The 18,061-nt window shown below is 30.5% G+C and overlaps 1 protein-coding gene across 1 annotated transcript; it reads left to right on the forward strand.

Annotated features, from left to right (window-relative positions):
* The first annotated feature begins 8,531 nt into the window (after positions 1–8,531).
* On the forward strand, positions 8,532–9,947 carry LOC111281995 (two-component response regulator ARR6-like). The gene is made up of 5 exons (XM_022869846.2): positions 8,532–8,833; positions 8,949–9,025; positions 9,114–9,191; positions 9,291–9,361; positions 9,478–9,947. The coding sequence occupies exons 1-5, from the start codon at positions 8,671–8,673 to the stop codon at positions 9,788–9,790; spliced, it is 702 nt and encodes a 233-aa protein (XP_022725581.1). The 5' UTR covers positions 8,532–8,670; the 3' UTR covers positions 9,791–9,947.
* Positions 9,948–18,061: the final 8,114 nt, after the last annotated feature.

Below are 18,061 nucleotides of genomic sequence, written 5' to 3' on the forward strand. Positions count from 1 at the left end.
TTCTGACTGAGATGGTCATCTTTTCTTTCTCTAAGGTTATTTTTTTTGGTGACATTATTTTATGCTTAGCTAGTGAATAAAAAAAAAGATCCTTACCTAACGCCTCAATTGTTTATGCCAAGCTTCGTTATCAAGATGCATCTGAAAAAATAAAAAAGAAGGAAGATTAGAGACAAAAGCATGGAGTGTTTCCTACGTTTGCACTCTGATGTGTAAGTTAGAATAGATAAGGTCAAAAGGTAAGTAATAAAGAGAATTAAGAATAAAATAAACTTACGTTAATGGTACTTGGACCTTTATATTTATAGATAAGTTATGAGAGATTATTAGGAGACAATAAGAATAGTGCTGAACTGATGTGATACTGAATATATCAAATCATTCTGACATAGCATAAATGTTAAAATTACCCTTGATTGTCTATTGAAAGTTTTTAATATAAAAAAAAATTATTATACTATTTTGATTACTAAATACCTCTAAAAATAACATTTTTAATGTAAAGCAAAATCCAAATGGTATGCAATCGAGAGAATGCAAACCCTTTATTTCATTATGATCTATCGAAAGAGATAAAAATGTAAAATGATAATTGGTAACATGTACTTAGCACTTTTAGATATAGTGAGTTTTGGTGTAAGATATGCAGCCCATGATGATGATTAAAGAAGAAGATATAGGTTTATAAAAAGGTACCGATATGAATTTTTTTATTAGCACCTTGATCATCTACTCTTGAAGCCTTAACTTTCTAAGCACCAAGTCACATTTCTTAATGTGCTTGCGTCAAACTCTTTTGTTATACTAGCTAGATACCTTTTGTTGATAAGCTGTTATCCATGTCAAGGCTATTTCTCTTTACTTTTCGACGAAGTCTAGGTCGACCCTTAATGTTTCTTCATTTCTTTCTTCTGACCCTAATTCGACCCTTAAGCTCAAAATTTTGATTTTAACAGGTACCATGACTTTTGTTCCAAATGCCAAGTGAAACGAGATTTCATCTATTGGTAATTTAATAATCGTCCTTAGAACCTATAACACTCTTGTTAGTTCGTCGACCTACTTCTCCTTTACTACATCTAGTTTTTTTTCAAGGTTTCTAATATTGTCTTGTTTGTAATTTTAGTATGTCCATTGGAATGAAAGTGGGCAACCGACATGAATCTCAAGTTAATGTGAAGGTTTGAACACCATTCTGTAAACCTTAGGTTTTCAAATTGTTTGTCATTGTTATTATGGATCGTGTTAAGCCAAAGTACAAATTATATTCTTTCACATAAATTTTTCAACTTAGGCCTTTGTTGTAATGGCCAAGGCCTTAACTTCAAGCTATTTTGTGAAATAGTTTACTACTACTAAGACAAATCTCTTCTGATTTATGGTTAGGGTAAATGATCTGAAAGCATTCATTTCTCACTACATGAAGGGCTATGAGCTGATGATAGGGGTGAGCTCAGTCGAGGGGAAATATTGCACGTGAGCAAACCTTTTACACTTATCGTATTTCTTGACTAGCTCAGTTTTGTCCCTTTTAATGGTGGGCTAATAATAGCCTTGCCTAAGTACTTTATTAGCTAATAGTCAAGGTTTGAGTTAGTTTTCACATATTCTTTCATGAATTTCTCATAAGACATAGTTTACCTCTTTTTCATCAATGTATCTTAGATAAAACAATCTAAAAAATCTTTTGTATAATTTTTCTTTAATCATCGTGTATCGAAAAATCTTCTTCATTAATTCTTTAGCTTGAATCCTATCTTCGGGTAGTGTTCTAGTGGTCAAATATACTTTGATCGATGTCATCTACATGACTGAAAAAGCATATTTACTCGGGTTAAGTCTTATATTATACTTTTTTAAAGTATTAAACATCTCTTTGAGGTCTTTTAAGTGCTTGATCAAGTTCTCACTTTTGACTATCATATCGTCCACATATATTTTAATGTTGCGATTAAATTTGTTTTTCAACCTTTGGTAGGTCATTCATACATTATTTAATCCAAAGGGCATTCATATAACTGAGGAGGCCATGCTCGACACTATCATCCACTAGTCGATCTATACTAGGGAGATAAAAGCTATTTTTTGGGCATGCTTTTTTTAGGTCAATAAAGTCAATGTATATCTTCCATTTTTCATTGTGCTTTTTGACCACGACGACGTTAGCTATCCATTTAGGGTAGTAGACCTTCCTGATAAAGCCTGCTTACAATAATTTGTCAACTTCATCCTTGATGGCTTTTTGTCTTTCTAGAGCAAAGGTTTTCTTTTTTGGCCAAACTAGTTTTACCTCAAGATTAGCATGCATCCTATGGACTATCACTTCGGTATCAATTTAGGCATATTAGATGGTGTCCAAGCGAATAAGTTAGTATTATCTCTCAAGTTGAATTAACTGACCCTTGTGTTGAAATTTAGTTTCGATCAGCATATGTTTTTTAGGGACGCAATCCCATAATGAAATTGCTATGAAATTTTTAACTGGTTTTGTTGATTTTCATTCGAGTCTAATCTTTAATCAATTATTTTTTTTGTTTGGTTAGGTTAGAATCATTTTTGTGAAAATAGAACCCGATGTGATGATTAATATGTTATTGATAGCTTGTTAAGTATGTTTATAGTGAAATTGGTATATATATTTTATTTCATGCTATGTTATGGTTGACGTATTAGCTTGATCCAAATGATATATAGTTGTTCACATTGGCTTAAAAGCTCGATCATTTTAGAGTTACTTAAAAAAATTCAAAAAATAGAACACAATTTTTTTTTGTTCAAGCTTAAAAGCTTAGAATGGCTTAAGAGCACACTTCTACCATATCGGTCTTTTGTTGTATGTTTAGCCTTATGGTTTCCTTTTCTTTTTTGTTTTTGAGGTTTAACCTTTTTTAATTCTTTTTGTTCTAACTGAACTATCAGTTTGCTTCCCAATCCTCTTTTTCATTATTGTAATATAACTATCATGTCGTGGACTAGTCTTTTTTAACCTCTCTAACCATGTTGGGTGTAATAAATTTTTCTTTTAGATAAGGAGCTAAGCCTATGAACTGCATAGCATATTGATTAGGTTGGTCCAATATCATATTGTAGGCTGATGAGATGTCTACAACCATAAATTCTATGATCGAGGTGATTGTCTTTAGTTTTATCCTTAAAGAAATTGACAACTTGATGGTTTATTTCATCGGTACCTATTCATTCCAAAATCTCACTAATATTGTGGTGATTGGCTACAACTGATCTTTATTAATTCTCATTTTCTTCATATTATAGTAGTACATGATATCGATCGAACTCCCATTATCAAATAGAATTTTTTTGACTACACAGTTGTATACTATGACCGTGATTACTATAGCATCATTATGTGGGTGTTGGATTCCTTTCAAGTTTTTTGGGTTGAATAAAATCGATTCATCTTTTCAATCTTTTTCTTTCTCGGTTAAAGTGCTTACGGCCATGACTATGCCTGGATTGAACTTTCTTTTGGCCAAGGTTGAGCTGCCTCTAGTGATCACACTGATCACTTCAGCGATCGACCTATTATTATTAGTTCGAACCTTTTCTTACCTTGATTCATCTCTTCAAACTGTTTTTCTTTCATTTTTTGGCCATTTCTCTTTGCTTCGGGTGGGCTCTTTTCAATATTGTTTATAATTCGTTTTGGGTTGGCCTTATTTTTGTTATTTTACAAACCTTTTCAACTGACCCCTTATTATCAAAGCTTCGATCTCAGTTTTTAGGTCAACATAGTCTTCGATGTTATGGCTTACACTTATGAAAGGTACATTTTTTGGTCGAATCTTTTCATGTGTTCTATCTCAATTACTTTAGTCACTTGAGGTTAAGATTTTCTTCAATTTGCATTAGAATCCTCTTTCAAGAGGTATTTAGTGCAGTGTAGTTTCTTTTACCACTACGACTTCTAGTCTTATGTCGTTTTCCTCTTAGGGGAGGATCATAGAAATTCTTACCTTTTTTATAATTAAGAAGAGAGATAAGCCTCTCTCACCTCAACCACCGAGAATAAGGGATAAACCTCTCTCACGTTGGTTGTTTCTCATTATAGCTTTGGTATTTATATATTTCTTAGCTATAAATAGGACATCAGCTAGAGTTTTAGGTGATTCTAACGAGAAGATTAACTTCAAATGGTACTTTTTATTATTAAGTCTAATTGTTAGGATGGCTACAACAGCTTATTTGCTCCAAGTCTTTGACCTACAAAGCTTTTGCATTAAAATGTGTGACATAGCTTTTCAAAGATTCATTACGACCTTGATGGATGACATTAAGCTCAGAGTTATCTTTTTCACTTTTTTACTACTAACAAATCAGGATAGAAATAGTGGCTAAGCTTTTTAAATGATGTAATCAACCTCGGTTCTAGGTTATTGTACCTTAACTAAGCTACACCCCTTTAAAATATAGCAAGGTCTTTGTACATCAGGGTTTTATTTGTACCCTGCATCATCATGTTGGTCCTATAAAGTTTTAAATGATCAAAGAGGTCAAAAGTACTATTATATATTTCTAAAGTCGACATTTTAAACCTTTTGAAAGGTATGGCTTTGTCAATTTTTTCAATAAAAGGTGAGTTTTTCATGAACTTAAGCTTATCCTCGAATGTCACTGCTTTTGTTTTCAGCTCTTTTTTTATGGCTCGCATCCAAGCTTTTAAATCGTTATTTTGTTAGGGTTCGAAGTTTGTCTATTTGAAATTTTGAGTTGTGACATGTGTCGAGCTGTAGTTAGGGTAATGACGAATGGATGCGTTATGCTCCTCTTCTCTTGAGGTCGAAGAGGCTTCCATTTCTTCGTAACTTGGCTATCTTACTGCGACTTCTCTGCCAAGGGTAATTAGGTCAAGCACTTTCAAAGTTTACGGTGAGATTATAGTCTGCAATATCTATTTAAGAGCCTGGATCTACTCGGTCAATGACTAGAATTGTTCCATAGTAGGGCTTGTTTTTGGTAGAGGAGGTCATTCTAAGTGTTAACTATTATGTGTTTCTATTCCGATTGAGATGGCCATCTCTCTTTTCTTTAAGATTCTTTTCTTTAGTATCATTGTTTCGTGTTTGGCTAGTGAGTAAAAAAGGAGGCCCTTACTTGATGCACCAAATGTTTGTGTCAAGCTTCGATATCATGATGCATTTGAAAATAAAAGAATGACGGTTAGAGTTAAAAGTAAAGAGTGTTCTCTACGTTTGTACTCTAATGCACAAGTTAGAATATGTGAGGTCAGAATGAAAGTAATAAAAAAAATTAAAAGTAGAATGAACTTACTTTAATGATGCTTAGACCTTCATATTTATAAATAAATAATGAGGGATCATTAAAAAATAATAAAAATAATATCGAATTGATGTGACACTAAATATAATAAATCAACTTAATATGACATAAATATCAAAATTATTTCTGATTATTTATTGAAAGCTCATAACATAAAAAAAAATTATTATATCACTTTAACTATCAAATGCCCTCGAGAATAACACTTGTTATCTAAAGCAAAATCCAAATGGTATGCAAGCGAGCGAGTGGAGACCCTTTATTTCGTTATGATCTATCGAAAGGAACAAAAAGGTAGAAAGATAGTTGGTAGCATGTACTTAGTACTTCCGGATATGGTGAGTTTTGGTATAGGATACGCAGCCCGTGATAATGATTAAAGAAGAAGATATAGGTTTATAAAAAGGTACCGATATGAATCTTTTTATTAGTATTAACAAGAGGGCAGAAAAAAATTTTCAAGGCAGCAATTGGAGGGAATTCAATTTGGATTTTGGAGTTAAGCAAATATGAATCGGGTAAAGTCTCACCAACCTCACTCAATTTGTAGATGAATAATGACTGATTCGCATGTCTGGCGATAGTGGTAAACTTGAAAGACTTCAATCAAGTAAAAAATTACTCATTACCACGTGGTTGGCCTTGGGTGGAATCATTCGGTTGACTCAACAGCAATTAGCATTAAAGCAACTAGAAAGATATCTCTGAAAAGCAAATGCAGAGAATTTTCCAGGGGTTCCGTCCCAAATTTACCTTGGGTAAATCAGAGTTCTGTTCTGTATACTCACGGAACAATTTTTACAGCGCATACGGCGGCTTGGCTCGAGGTAAAGAATTGGAATGAGAAAACGTCACGTCGCTTGTGAGAACAGATTTGGCCATAGCAGTGAACTTGTCAAATTTGTTTTAAACCTGGAAGTGGAAGGGTCGGGTGGCGATTGGCGAGGGAAGAGCGGGAGGAATCTTCATTGGAAAGACAATTCAAGGCGATCTCCAAGATTTGATGTGCAGTGTCTGAAAGTTTTGAAAATCGTAGGAAAAGTCCAAGCATAGAAAAAGAGGGAAGGCTTTGTTGGTCCCCACTCCCAGATTTCTTTGGGACTCCCATATCTTCTCATTCTCTCACTTGTCGTGTGGGCTTCTGGCAACCATTTCAATTCCGATACTAATCTTTTTTAATGTTCCCTTATGCCATGGATGACCTCAGTTCATGTCCTTATCCCTACAATCTAAATCTTATATCTCTTTTTCTTTTACCCTAGCTAACACCCTGTTAATAAAACTAAGAAATTTATTTAGTCATTATTATCAATTAGTTTACTTACTTATTTAAATAAATAAACCAATTAATTTAATTTCACATCTCAATTCAAGAACTAAACCCAAAGTCAATTAAAAATAAACACAAGTTTTGACCATGATTTTGAAAATTTTATTTTTTAAAAAAAATATTCATGGATCATATTGAAAACTTATTCAAGATGAGGTTTTCCACTTAAGCCCATTTAAAATTATTTTATTTAAATTTATTATTAATATTTTTATATTTTTAAATATATTTTAAAATTATTTTATAATAAAATATTTTCATAAATCAAATTTACACTACAAAATTCTTGTCCAAAACCAAATTGTTAGACCCAAAGATAAGTTTATTTTATTCATAAAATTGAAATAAGGTATAAACTTATCATAAAAAAATGTAATATAAAAGTATTCATGAGCCAAATTAAGTTGGGTCTGATTTGGTTAATACCTATAAATGCCAAGTTCAGGTTTGATCTACTTATTTTTGTTATTACATGTTCAATGAATGAAAATTATATAAATAATGAATATAAAAACAATAAATTTATTTACTAAAATTTTTAAAATTATTGATAAAGTAATATAAGTATAAATAATTTTTCAAAATGACCTCTTTCCTTATGTCATTTTTTGTTTTAGTTAATTATTTTTCAATTTTTTTTTGGTTTAGAGGCTGTTAAAATTATTTATTCTTGTATGTTAACTCTCCTATTGTTTTTTTTTTTTTCATTTTATTAGTTTATTTTTCAATTTATTTTAAAAGGTTTTCAAGTTATTTTACACCTTCAATGTAACAAATAAATATATAACGAATAATTAAATAGTTAAAATTATTGAAATAAAAATAATAAAAATGATCCATCAAAAGAAAAATAAAAAAGTAAACAAAGAAACAGCTCATTAATAGTGAACATAAATTGGAATTAATAATCATCTTTGCATTAATTTTTATTCAAAAGAAAATCTCTATTAAGATGTCATATATCAAGTGAAGCTTATTTAAGTTTTTCTTTTTCAATTTAAATGGGCAAATACAAATGAACAAAGCTTCCTAATTTAAATAAAAAAAGTCAATAGACAACGGGTTGGTCCGGTTAAAAATTGTATTATAAATATATATTTTTATTATTAATTTTAATTTTATCATATAATATTTAATTTCACGATTTCAAATATTTAATTTTATCTAAATCGTTATTTTTTTATCTCATAAAACTTAATCCCATTCCTTTAATAGATTTGAAAAGACAAAAATCTATCATCAAATCAAATAAAAAAATTTTGAAAAAGTAAAAGAAAAAAACGTAGACAGAACGCGTGGTGGCACGTGTGAGCTAAGTAACGAGGGAGTGAAAAATGTTAAAATTAATTATTTAAAAAAATAAAAATAAAAATCACCATGCCCGTCCAGGAATAGTAAAGATGCGGTTGTCCAATGTTTTCCACTTTTTCGAAGATCGAATTATTTTTTGCTAGAATTTTTCAAAGAGTTAAAAAACATTTTTTACCTCTTTTTTTATGCCGCCGGTTCGGAGCAGCGTTGTCTTTGACGGCGCGGCCCTCCATTGACGTCCAGTCAACTTTCCTCCTCGATCCCGACCATTTGCTGGCACGTATCCCGAGATTTTTGACCAATTTCTCTCTCCCCACGATAAAATGATCCTCAAAGCGAGATATCGGAGAGGCAAGCGGCACCAAAGTAGATTTTAGAATCCCAGCGACTATTAAAAAGCCTTTGTACTAAAAAAAAAAAAAAGTGGATTGCGGGGATTTTTTAGAGAGAGAAAGATTTGATTTGAGAGAGAAAAACAAATTTTAATAAAATTAAAAAATGAAAAATGAAACTGTAAATGAATGAGACAGATACAGATAGACATTGTACATTACAGCGTATAAAAGCAAGGCCACATAACAAGGGAAACCCTGTTTTTGCCTCGCCTTCTAATAAAGTGGATCTTTCTTTTTTCTTCTCTTTCGTTCTTTCAAAGGCTTTTTTTTCTTCTTTAATATTTTCTCAAGAGAAATTTGGCTCCTGTCTTAGTGTTTTGTTGTTGTCTCCTTGAGATGGCGAGAAACGGAGCCGTTACGTGGCGGAGGAGGACGGAGAAGATTGAAAGCTTTGATCTTTCACCTTCTGATACCGAGGAAGTTCATGTCCTTGCCGTTGATGACAGCCACGTTGATCGTAAAGTCATTGAAAGGTTGCTCAGAATTTCCTCATGTAAAGGTTAGTCATCGTGATACCATGATTTCCATTTTTTTCCCATAGTTTTTGCATTTTACTTTGTTATGCTTTTCTTCTTTGGATTTGAATTGAACGAGTTTGGTTTGTATTGGTGCAGTTACGGCAGTGGATAGTGGAAGGAGAGCTTTGCAATTCCTGGGATTGGATGAGGAGAAAGAAAGTAATGGTCTTGACGTGAGTATACTTGGAATTGTCACAAAATTATAGCAGTTGTTTTGGAAAGGTGATTTCAGCTGACTCTTAGCTTTGTTTGTGATTTCAGGGTTTAAAGGTTGATCTGATTATCACCGATTATTGCATGCCTGGAATGACCGGCTACGAATTGCTGAAAAAAATTAAGGTTAGAAACCTGAAATTTCTGATTTCCATTTTCTTTCAAAACTGTCACTGGTATTTGAATCTGGGCTTGCTGTTATCTAAAATTTCTTATTTTTAACAGGAATCTTCTGCTTTTAGAGAAATCCCAGTTGTAATCATGTCATCTGAGAATGTTTTAGCTCGAATTGACAGGTATTTTAATAGCTTTCATGTATTGAATACATGAAAATTGGGTAATTGTTTTTTTTTTTTATATCAGTCCAAAATAATCGATAATTGAGGGGTTTATCTGAATTTTTTATGAACAGATGCTTAGAGGAAGGAGCAGAGGATTTTATAGTGAAACCTGTGAAATTGTCTGATGTTAAACGTATAAAAGATTATATGACGAGAGATTTCAGAGTGGGAGAAAGAGAAAGAGGAAGAGGAATCAACAAGAGAAAGTTAAGAGACAGCTGTGATCTCTCCTTATCACCGCCGTCCATTTTGTCATCATCATCTCCATCATCACAGTCACAATCCCCATCCCTATCACCTTCAATTCTATCGGCAACAGCACCATGTTCTCCCTCATCACTAGATTCTCCCACCAGACGTCTCAAAATGACAAGCTCAGAATAGAAAAGTTTTTAGAAAGCAAAGCGCTACCCCTGCAATCAATCAAGCCTTTCTATTTTGTCGTCTTGCATATTTTTGTACTATTTTTGTTAATTTATAATGGAACAAAATCCAGTTACAAATCCTAATTCTGATTAAACTAATCTTTTTTTTGTTCGCATATGAAGCCTCTTCGGATGGGTTTGGGTTTTGAGTTTGAAAAAAATGATGCGAATATGATATGAATTGATTGGATGGGAAGAGGGGCATGATCTTGTTGTCTGCTAGAAGGAGCTGGGAATATTTGGCAGGGGATAAGACTGTGGCATGGGAGAGTGTTGGCGGTGTTGTTCCCTGAAGAAGGGGCTAGGTAGGGATGGATAACTGCCACTGTTGTCTGGCTGTCTCTCTTTTGATTTGCATTATATGCTTGGCTGTCAAAGGCAGATTAGTCCCCACCCCCCAGTTACTTCCCCACAGCTATTGGGCATTGCTGATCCTGGATATAGATCTTCGGACCCTACAATTTGAGTTCATACAACTTTAGCACGGGAGAGAGGGGCTGCATTTGTCCTGGATCCACGTAAGGTTAAAAGAGAGGAGGATCCAGGATTAATTTAATTGGTCTAAAAGTGCGTCTTTAGTCTCAAAGTCGTGATCTCAAGGATTTGATTTCATGGTAATTAACACGGAATCTTGATATGCTTTAACTACAATCACAAATTTAAATTGTAAAATATATTTTTATTAATAAAAATAAATTTATTAAATCAAAATTTAAAAATAATATATTTATTATAGTTTTTAATCTCATAAATTCGGTCCTGACGAGTTATTATAAAATCTTGACATGCTTTATCCACAATTATAAAATCTTAACTAACAAATAGTAAATAAATTTTGTTTTAAATATTTAAATAACATGAATCTAATTTTTCATTAATAAATCACGTTTCATTTAAAATTGTGGTTATATTTAAATTATATCAAAGGTTTTATAGTAATTTTGTGGATTTATAAATTATGAATTTTTAGATAATTCTTAATTGTGATTGAATAATTATAAAAATATAATAAACGAGTATTGGATATGCAAGTATTTCTATACTCGTACGTTTAGAAAGAAAAAAAATTCTATCCTTGAGGTAATAGTGTTACTAGAAGAAGAATTAACATTTTATGGAGTATTTAAAAAGGAGAAAAAGAATTGGCAAAAAAAAAAAAAAGAAATTATTTCAAAAGAAAAACGTCTTATTGTTATGATAATTCCATGAGTAAAGCATACACTGGAGGACAAATAAATTTGTGCCTCACTGCCTGAGGTGGAATGTTCTGTTTACGGACCCTCGTTGGGCCCAAAACATTAGAACATATCCAGTTAGCCCGTCTTCTATTTTCTGTCTTTTTCCATTATAGTTGCTAGCCGACCCAAATTGAAGTTTTATTCCTTTTTTTTTTTTTTTATTTTCCCCTTTAGCTTAAAATTGTCATTGTCCAAAGAAACAAGATGAACACATGTTATTTAACAACACGTTTTAGAACAAGTGGAGGCAAATGAGAGTTTTTAACTTGATATTCCAATTATTACATACTAGTGTGAAATCCTGCATGTTGTTGCAGATTTTTAGTATCATTTTTTTAATGGTATTGTTTTAATAGTGTGAAATGAAATAAAACATTGGGAAATGAAACTTTAGAATCAGAGTTTGGAGATCTAAATTAGGAAAATTAGAGAAGAGACTAAGATTGATTGGCTCACACTTTTTGCAGCCCGAATTGAAGGAATGAAGAAATATGAAAAGAACACTCGCCTCCAATTTCAGTCTTTTCTTTGTTTTCCTTTCTGCTTCAACAGCCCAGCGATAGAGAGGATTCTCACTTTTTGCTAATGTTGGTTCAGGGATTCCCATTTTTCTCTGTTTTCCTCTCTGCCTCAACAGTCAAGCCAACAATTTGTACAATTCATGTGGTTTTCCCTAAACCCTATAATAAGCTGGATGATCCCTGCTAACTACTTTGTTAGTGCAGAATGATCCTGCAGCCAGCTTTTCCAACTTATTTTGTGGAACCATTCAAAGTTTTTCGTCTAAATGGAAATAAATAATGGAAACTGAGTCGCAGATCTCGAACCTCAACTTCTAATAAAGTACCAAGCAGTTTAGGGGAAGACCCATGACGACCACAACCGGTGGCGGCGTTGGCTTGGTGGCTGGATTGTCCTCAACCTCAGTTGATGATGCCGGGTGAGCTGGCAAAGGACGACACCTCCTAGAGATTCGATTCATGTTGTCAGAAAATGTGGGAAAAAATGAAAATAAAAATAAAAGGTATTTCTCAACAATTTCTAAGACTGAAGTAAACACGAGAAAAAAAAAAAGTTTATAATTGAGACCATGAGAGATTCCATGGAAGCAATGATGTCTCATTGTTTGTAAAAATGTAAATATGAAGCGTTGTTTTGTTCTTGAGTTTGTCCAGTAGTTCTTGAGTTTGTCCAGTAGAGGAAAGGGTTTTCGATTTGATTTTTTATGTTGGCCGAACATGTAAGAAACGAATACAATTTTGATGGAGGAAAAACATGAATAGATTTTGGGATCTGAATAAGGATTATGTAATTTCCCCTCCTGATTTTAAGAATGTTTATTTACTTATTTATTTATTTATTTTTTAGAAGAGGAAAAACATTGCAAAATGTGGAATTTGAGAAAAGTTCAGAGGGTAAAATCTTTGAGTAAAACTGTAAAGCAGCGGAAGAAAAGTCACGTGTTACATTTAAAAAATCATGTGAATAAAAATAATATATTGTTAGATGAAGCTATTAATAGAGCTATCAACAACATTTACAGGATGAGACAACTAATTAAATTATAAAACAGTAATCGCCTGTAAGATTCTAATAGCTGGAAGAACAGCACCAATGCATGCACCGCCAAACTTCCTCATGTTCTTGCTCAAAAAGACAGCTACAAGGTCTTTGCCTTTAGATTCTAAATAATCCACTTGAACTCAACTCCCCAGAAGCTCTTAGTATAAAAACTTTCTCCGAATATCTTTTGAGAATGCACAAGAGAAAAAGAGATATGCTCAAACTGATGCCTCAGCCTAGAAAAAGAGATACGCCAAAAACTTTTTTTTTCAAAAAAAAATATATTTAATGTATTATTAGTGAAAATTTTTAATTTCATAATTACTAGAATGATATATGTTCTTTTTAATTAATTTTTTTTTATTTTAAAATATATTTTAAAAAATATGTATCATCTTATTTATCTGTTTATACAATTAAAAAAAAAAAAACTCTATTATGTATTTGATAATTTATCTCTTATAATTGATAATTGCAATGGGTCAAATCCAGTAAACGTGAAGAAAAAAAAAAGAAAATTGCTTTGTTGGTAGGTGACAAAGATCTTTTATAGCTTTGCCAATTAACAATAGATTAATATTTATTCAAGGTTTTTAAATACCATGGATAGAAGTTTCGTCTATTTTTTTTTTTTTTTTATATCTTCCTTAGTTTTGCAGCTTCTGCCTTTTTTGTCCACCCCTCAAGAGAAGGGATCGAAGTATATCGCCCTGCTAACTGGGCCTGGGCTAAGCACAAATTGTTGGGATGACCCCCATCTCGGGGGTGCAATAGTTTGACTCCATTATGATATCTTATAGACCCATAAGAAAAAAAATAATAAAAGGAGAAAATAACAGAGGATAAACCTCTTTCATTGATGTTGACATCATGACATAAAAACGTAAGGTCAGTGCCTTTCCTCATCTCCGTGTGAACTGGGTAGCAAAGATACGGTGGTCATCCACTTTCGAAGACAATGTATGAATACCCCCACGAAATAAAAGAGAATTAAAGCAATGAAAAGGACATACAAACCAAAAGGAAGAGTAAACGCCATTTGTTGAACTTAATTGAACTGCAAAAAAGAGAGAGAGAGCAGGACGATTAGACACACAATGGTAATTATATCTGACATTTCCTTTACTTGGCTTCAATTTTTATCTAGATGACTAGAACAATGCAAACAAATAAGTATTTAAGAAAAACAAAACAATGAAAAGAAAAAAAAAAAAACCCTAGTTTCTTTCTTTTATATTAATATTAAATTATATTAAATATATATAAAACATAAATTTAGAAAATTATAATTTATATTAATACGATAAATATAAAATAAATTTTTATTAAAATTTTAAATTATATTATTATATTATATTTAAAATTATTAAATTTAATTAATATATTAAAATTAAGAAAACAAATTTTCTTGCCAAAAGAGTTGAATTTTCATTCAAGCCTATTCATACAGTGTGGAAACGGAAAATATGTATGGTTGACTAAATATTGGAACGTTCCACCTTCAACACGGTCCATGATTATGATGGTAAAAGTTCCTTGTTTTCGGCTTTTAAATATAAACAGTAAAACTTCATAGAAGTTGGGTGAGCCTTGCGCTTGCCGTTTGGGCTTAGCTGTTTTCTAACTTAAATTCTGGTCTTGACTCCATTGCTTTTTGTCAGTTAGTCAACCAAAAATACTTTTGGCCATTGCCCTCACTTAACCCCCCACCACCCTTGCAAGGCTCCAACGACCTTCATGTATCAATTACTCAATAAAGAAAGAAAAAAAAAAAAGCTCAGAATTCATTTTATTTGTTATTTTTAATAAAAAATAAAAAATTTAAAACAAATAACAAAAAAATTTAAAAAAAAAACCAACCAAACTAAATTTAACCTTTTTTTTTTTTAATTCTCATTCTAATTTCTAACACAGTTTTGCAAATTGTACATCGAATTTATGATATCTAAAAAAAAAGTCAAGGTACAACAGAAAGAGAATCTGTATAGGTTTTGACTGATTATCGAGAGAAAGGCCCCAGACCGCGTGTGGAGTTGTTTTTGTCAGATGAAGATGACGTAAAATTCGCCAAATTAGTTTATACAATTTCAATTTTCACATTGTAAATTAACGAAGGTCATCCATATTTGGTTTTTGGTGGTCAGAAATTGTGGAGGAGAACCTTTCATTACAAAACTACAATCCTAAATTCTGACATCGCCTTCTCTGACTTATTTTGGTTACGTATATCAAAGGTAATAACCGAGGTTTTTATGATTTACTGATTCAATTGTTCTGAAACGGTAAACAACCATTTTTCTCCGCAGTCCCCTTGCACAGCTGTCCTTAGTATATTATTGTTACTGAATCTGAGTTTAGCTTATTTAATTTATACAATTTTTCAACTTCAATATCTGTTTTTTTTAATTTTTATATTATAATTCTTTTATAAAAAATATTATTACTACTACTCGAAAAAATTTTCAAAATTATTCACACAAATTAGTTTAAATAATAAAGAGAGGAATTCTTTTTTTAATCAAAGATTCACTCCTTACGAAAAATTGAAAATAAAATTCTAAATGAATCTAAGTTGATGTAAAATAATATAACTTAAAATTATTGGGAAAAAATAAAATAATCCTAGTGTTAAGAAAAATTCAAAATTCCAAATCCTAGTTTTGAATAGGTGAAAAGAGGATTAAGTCGAAGCTTAAGGTATAGTTGGATGAAAATTTTTAAAATTTAAAAAAATTTTGAAATGCTAACATTTTAAAATGCATCAATTCAAAACAACAGAGTTTCTAATTGCTTTGTTTGGATGATTATTTTAAAAAAGAAATTTTAAATATTGAAATTTGATTAAATAAAAAATAATTATAATAAAAAATAATGATATTAGAGATAGAAAACGTAAAATACTAAAAAAAAAATGTAGCATGGATATCACTATGTTTGTAAAAAGGTATAGATATTACTAATAATATGAAAATTTAAAAAAATTTTAAAATGAATTTTTTTAGTTAAAATAAAAAAAAAAGTTGCAAAAAAAAAAAGACTTTTTATTATAAAATCAAAAAATTTCAAAGGAGGTGGAATTTGAAGAAAAAAAATTAAGCCCTCCTAAATTTTTTATTCAAATTCTAAGTATTTTGATAATTTTAATTTTAATTTTGTCAAATAAGGTAATTTTATTTTAAAATTTTAAGAATTCCTACAAATGAAATCTTTTCTTGAAATATCTCATCTAAACGCACCCTTAAGGGTGGTTTGGTTAAGGAAAAAGTAAGATTTTTGGTTGGAATCTTACTTTTTATAATTTTATTTCTTAATTTGGTTAACAAAATTTGATTCCTATAGTTTCCAATATTCCTAATAGTGTCAAAAAATAAAAAAATAAATGTGAATAAAAAACTCTCATCTCCTTGAAGTTTTTTTACATTTAGAAGGAAAAGTAAAAATTTTTCATCATTTGCCCCCACTTAATTATGTTTTCAAATTATATTATCTTTTTTAATCTCTTAAAATTACAAAGTAAATAAAAAGTAATTATTTTAAAAATTACTGTTTTCATATAAACTATGTTTTTAAGTAAAAAACGAAGTTTATGTTGAAAATATAAAATCTTGAAAAAAATTATTTTTTAAAATGCTATAATTTCAAAAAAAAAATTACATTTTTAAGATGAAAAACATAATAAAAACATAAATTGTAAAAATTTCCATATAGATTACATTAAAAAAATGTGTCTATTATTAAATAACAACTATTTACAAGAAAATTTTTAAAACTTAAACCACGTTTTTTAAAATATAAACGTTATTTTTGTTGAGAATAGTGATTTAAATCTCATAAGAGATTTGTTAGAGATTGACAAGATGTTACTTGATGGATAAAAAAACTTGTAGAAGAAGAATTCTAACTAAAAGAAAAGAAATTCTTGATAGGCAACTTTGTATACTTATAAATAAGTAAAATCTTTACATTTTTATATATGAAAAAAAATGTAAAAGAATTGTAAGATTTTATTAGGTAGAAATCTTAGACTACATGAGATTAACGTTCTTATGGATGTGTATATTTGAGTGAACTAAAGTAGAATAAGAAAGTTCATATAGATATAGTGCATGAGTGCATATGAGTATGTGTTTGTTTGGGTTGAGAATTTTTTATAGGATTAGAGAAGATTGAGATAGTCTATGGCTATTAATTGTTGAATGGTTGATATAATTGTATGTTTGTAATTCTCTATAACTAGTGAATCTTTTTTTTCATCCGTGGACGTAAGTCAATTGAGTCAAACCATGTTAAATTACTATATCTTATGTGATTGATTGATTATTTGGTTCTACTTCCATTGGTTTGGATGGTTAATTGATTGGAGCTTTTTACCTAATAAGTGGTATCAAAGCTATCATGGTCCCAATAAATGGCATTAGAGTTGAATGTTTGAGATATGAAAAGAGATAAGCCAAGAAGAGCTTGATTCAAGAGAAAAATTTGAATTCTTGTTTTTAAGATTGATTTGCATGAAGCGTGGGGATATAAGAAAAGATTATTACGAGTTCTATTACAAGTGAAGCTAAGCATGTCTAGCATAAAATTGATAATTGATAGAATCTGAGTCAATGTTGAGATTATTAGAAATAATGACTCAAATCTTATAACAAATTTGTTAGAGATTGGCAATATATTATTTGATGGATAAAAAGACTTGTAAAAAAAGAATTCTAAGAGAAAAAAAATTTTTTATAGGCAATTTTGTATTATAGGTGAAATCTCTATATTGTTAGATATGAAAAAAAATATAAAAGAGTTATAAGAATTTATTGGGTAAACTCTCATATGATTACAGGAGAATAATATCTTTATGGGTATATATATTTGAGTGGACTAGAGGAAAATAAGAGAGTCCATATAGGTATGGTGTATAAGTGCATATGGGTATATATTTGTTTGAGTTAAAAATATTTCATAAGATTAGAGAAGATTGAGATGGTCTATAGGTATTAATTGTTGAGTTGTTGAAATGATTGTATATTTGTTATTATCTACAAATAGTGAATCCTTTTTTTTATTCACGGACGTAAGTCAATTGGGTCAAATTATGTTAAATTATTATCTCTTGTGTGATTGATTGATTGTTTAGTTTTATTTTCGTTGGCTTGGATGGTTAATTGATTAAAGCTTTTTACTTTGTAAGTGATATAAGAGTTATCATAATCCCAATAATCTTTTTCTAATGATTAATTTTTAAAAAATCTAAAAAGAAAAACTATGTATTTTTTTAAAAAAGTTATTTTTTCTATATGATTATACTTTAAGCCTTAATTGATAAGACTATCTTTATTATCATAATTGAAAAGCCTATGATTTTAGAAAATCCTTAACAATCCAATGCAAATTATCACCTTTTCTTGCAATCTAACTCAGATTCTGTAAATTAGATG

This window comes from Durio zibethinus, chromosome 5 (assembly GCF_047325235.1).
Source record: "Durio zibethinus cultivar Kanyao isolate XHJ-2024 chromosome 5, ASM4732523v1, whole genome shotgun sequence".
NCBI classification, from domain to species: Eukaryota; Viridiplantae; Streptophyta; class Magnoliopsida; order Malvales; family Malvaceae; genus Durio; species Durio zibethinus.

Excerpts from the sequence above, each read along its gene's own strand:
- LOC111281995 (XM_022869846.2), top strand. The coding sequence starts at position 8,671 with ATGGCGAGAAACGGAGCCGTTACGTGGCGGAGGAGGACGGAGAAGATT. Across the intron at positions 8,834-8,948 it reads CAGAATTTCCTCATGTAAAG|TTACGGCAGTGGATAGTGGA; the intron begins GTTAGTCATCGT and ends GTATTGGTGCAG. Across the intron at positions 9,192-9,290 it reads AATTGCTGAAAAAAATTAAG|GAATCTTCTGCTTTTAGAGA; the intron begins GTTAGAAACCTG and ends TATTTTTAACAG.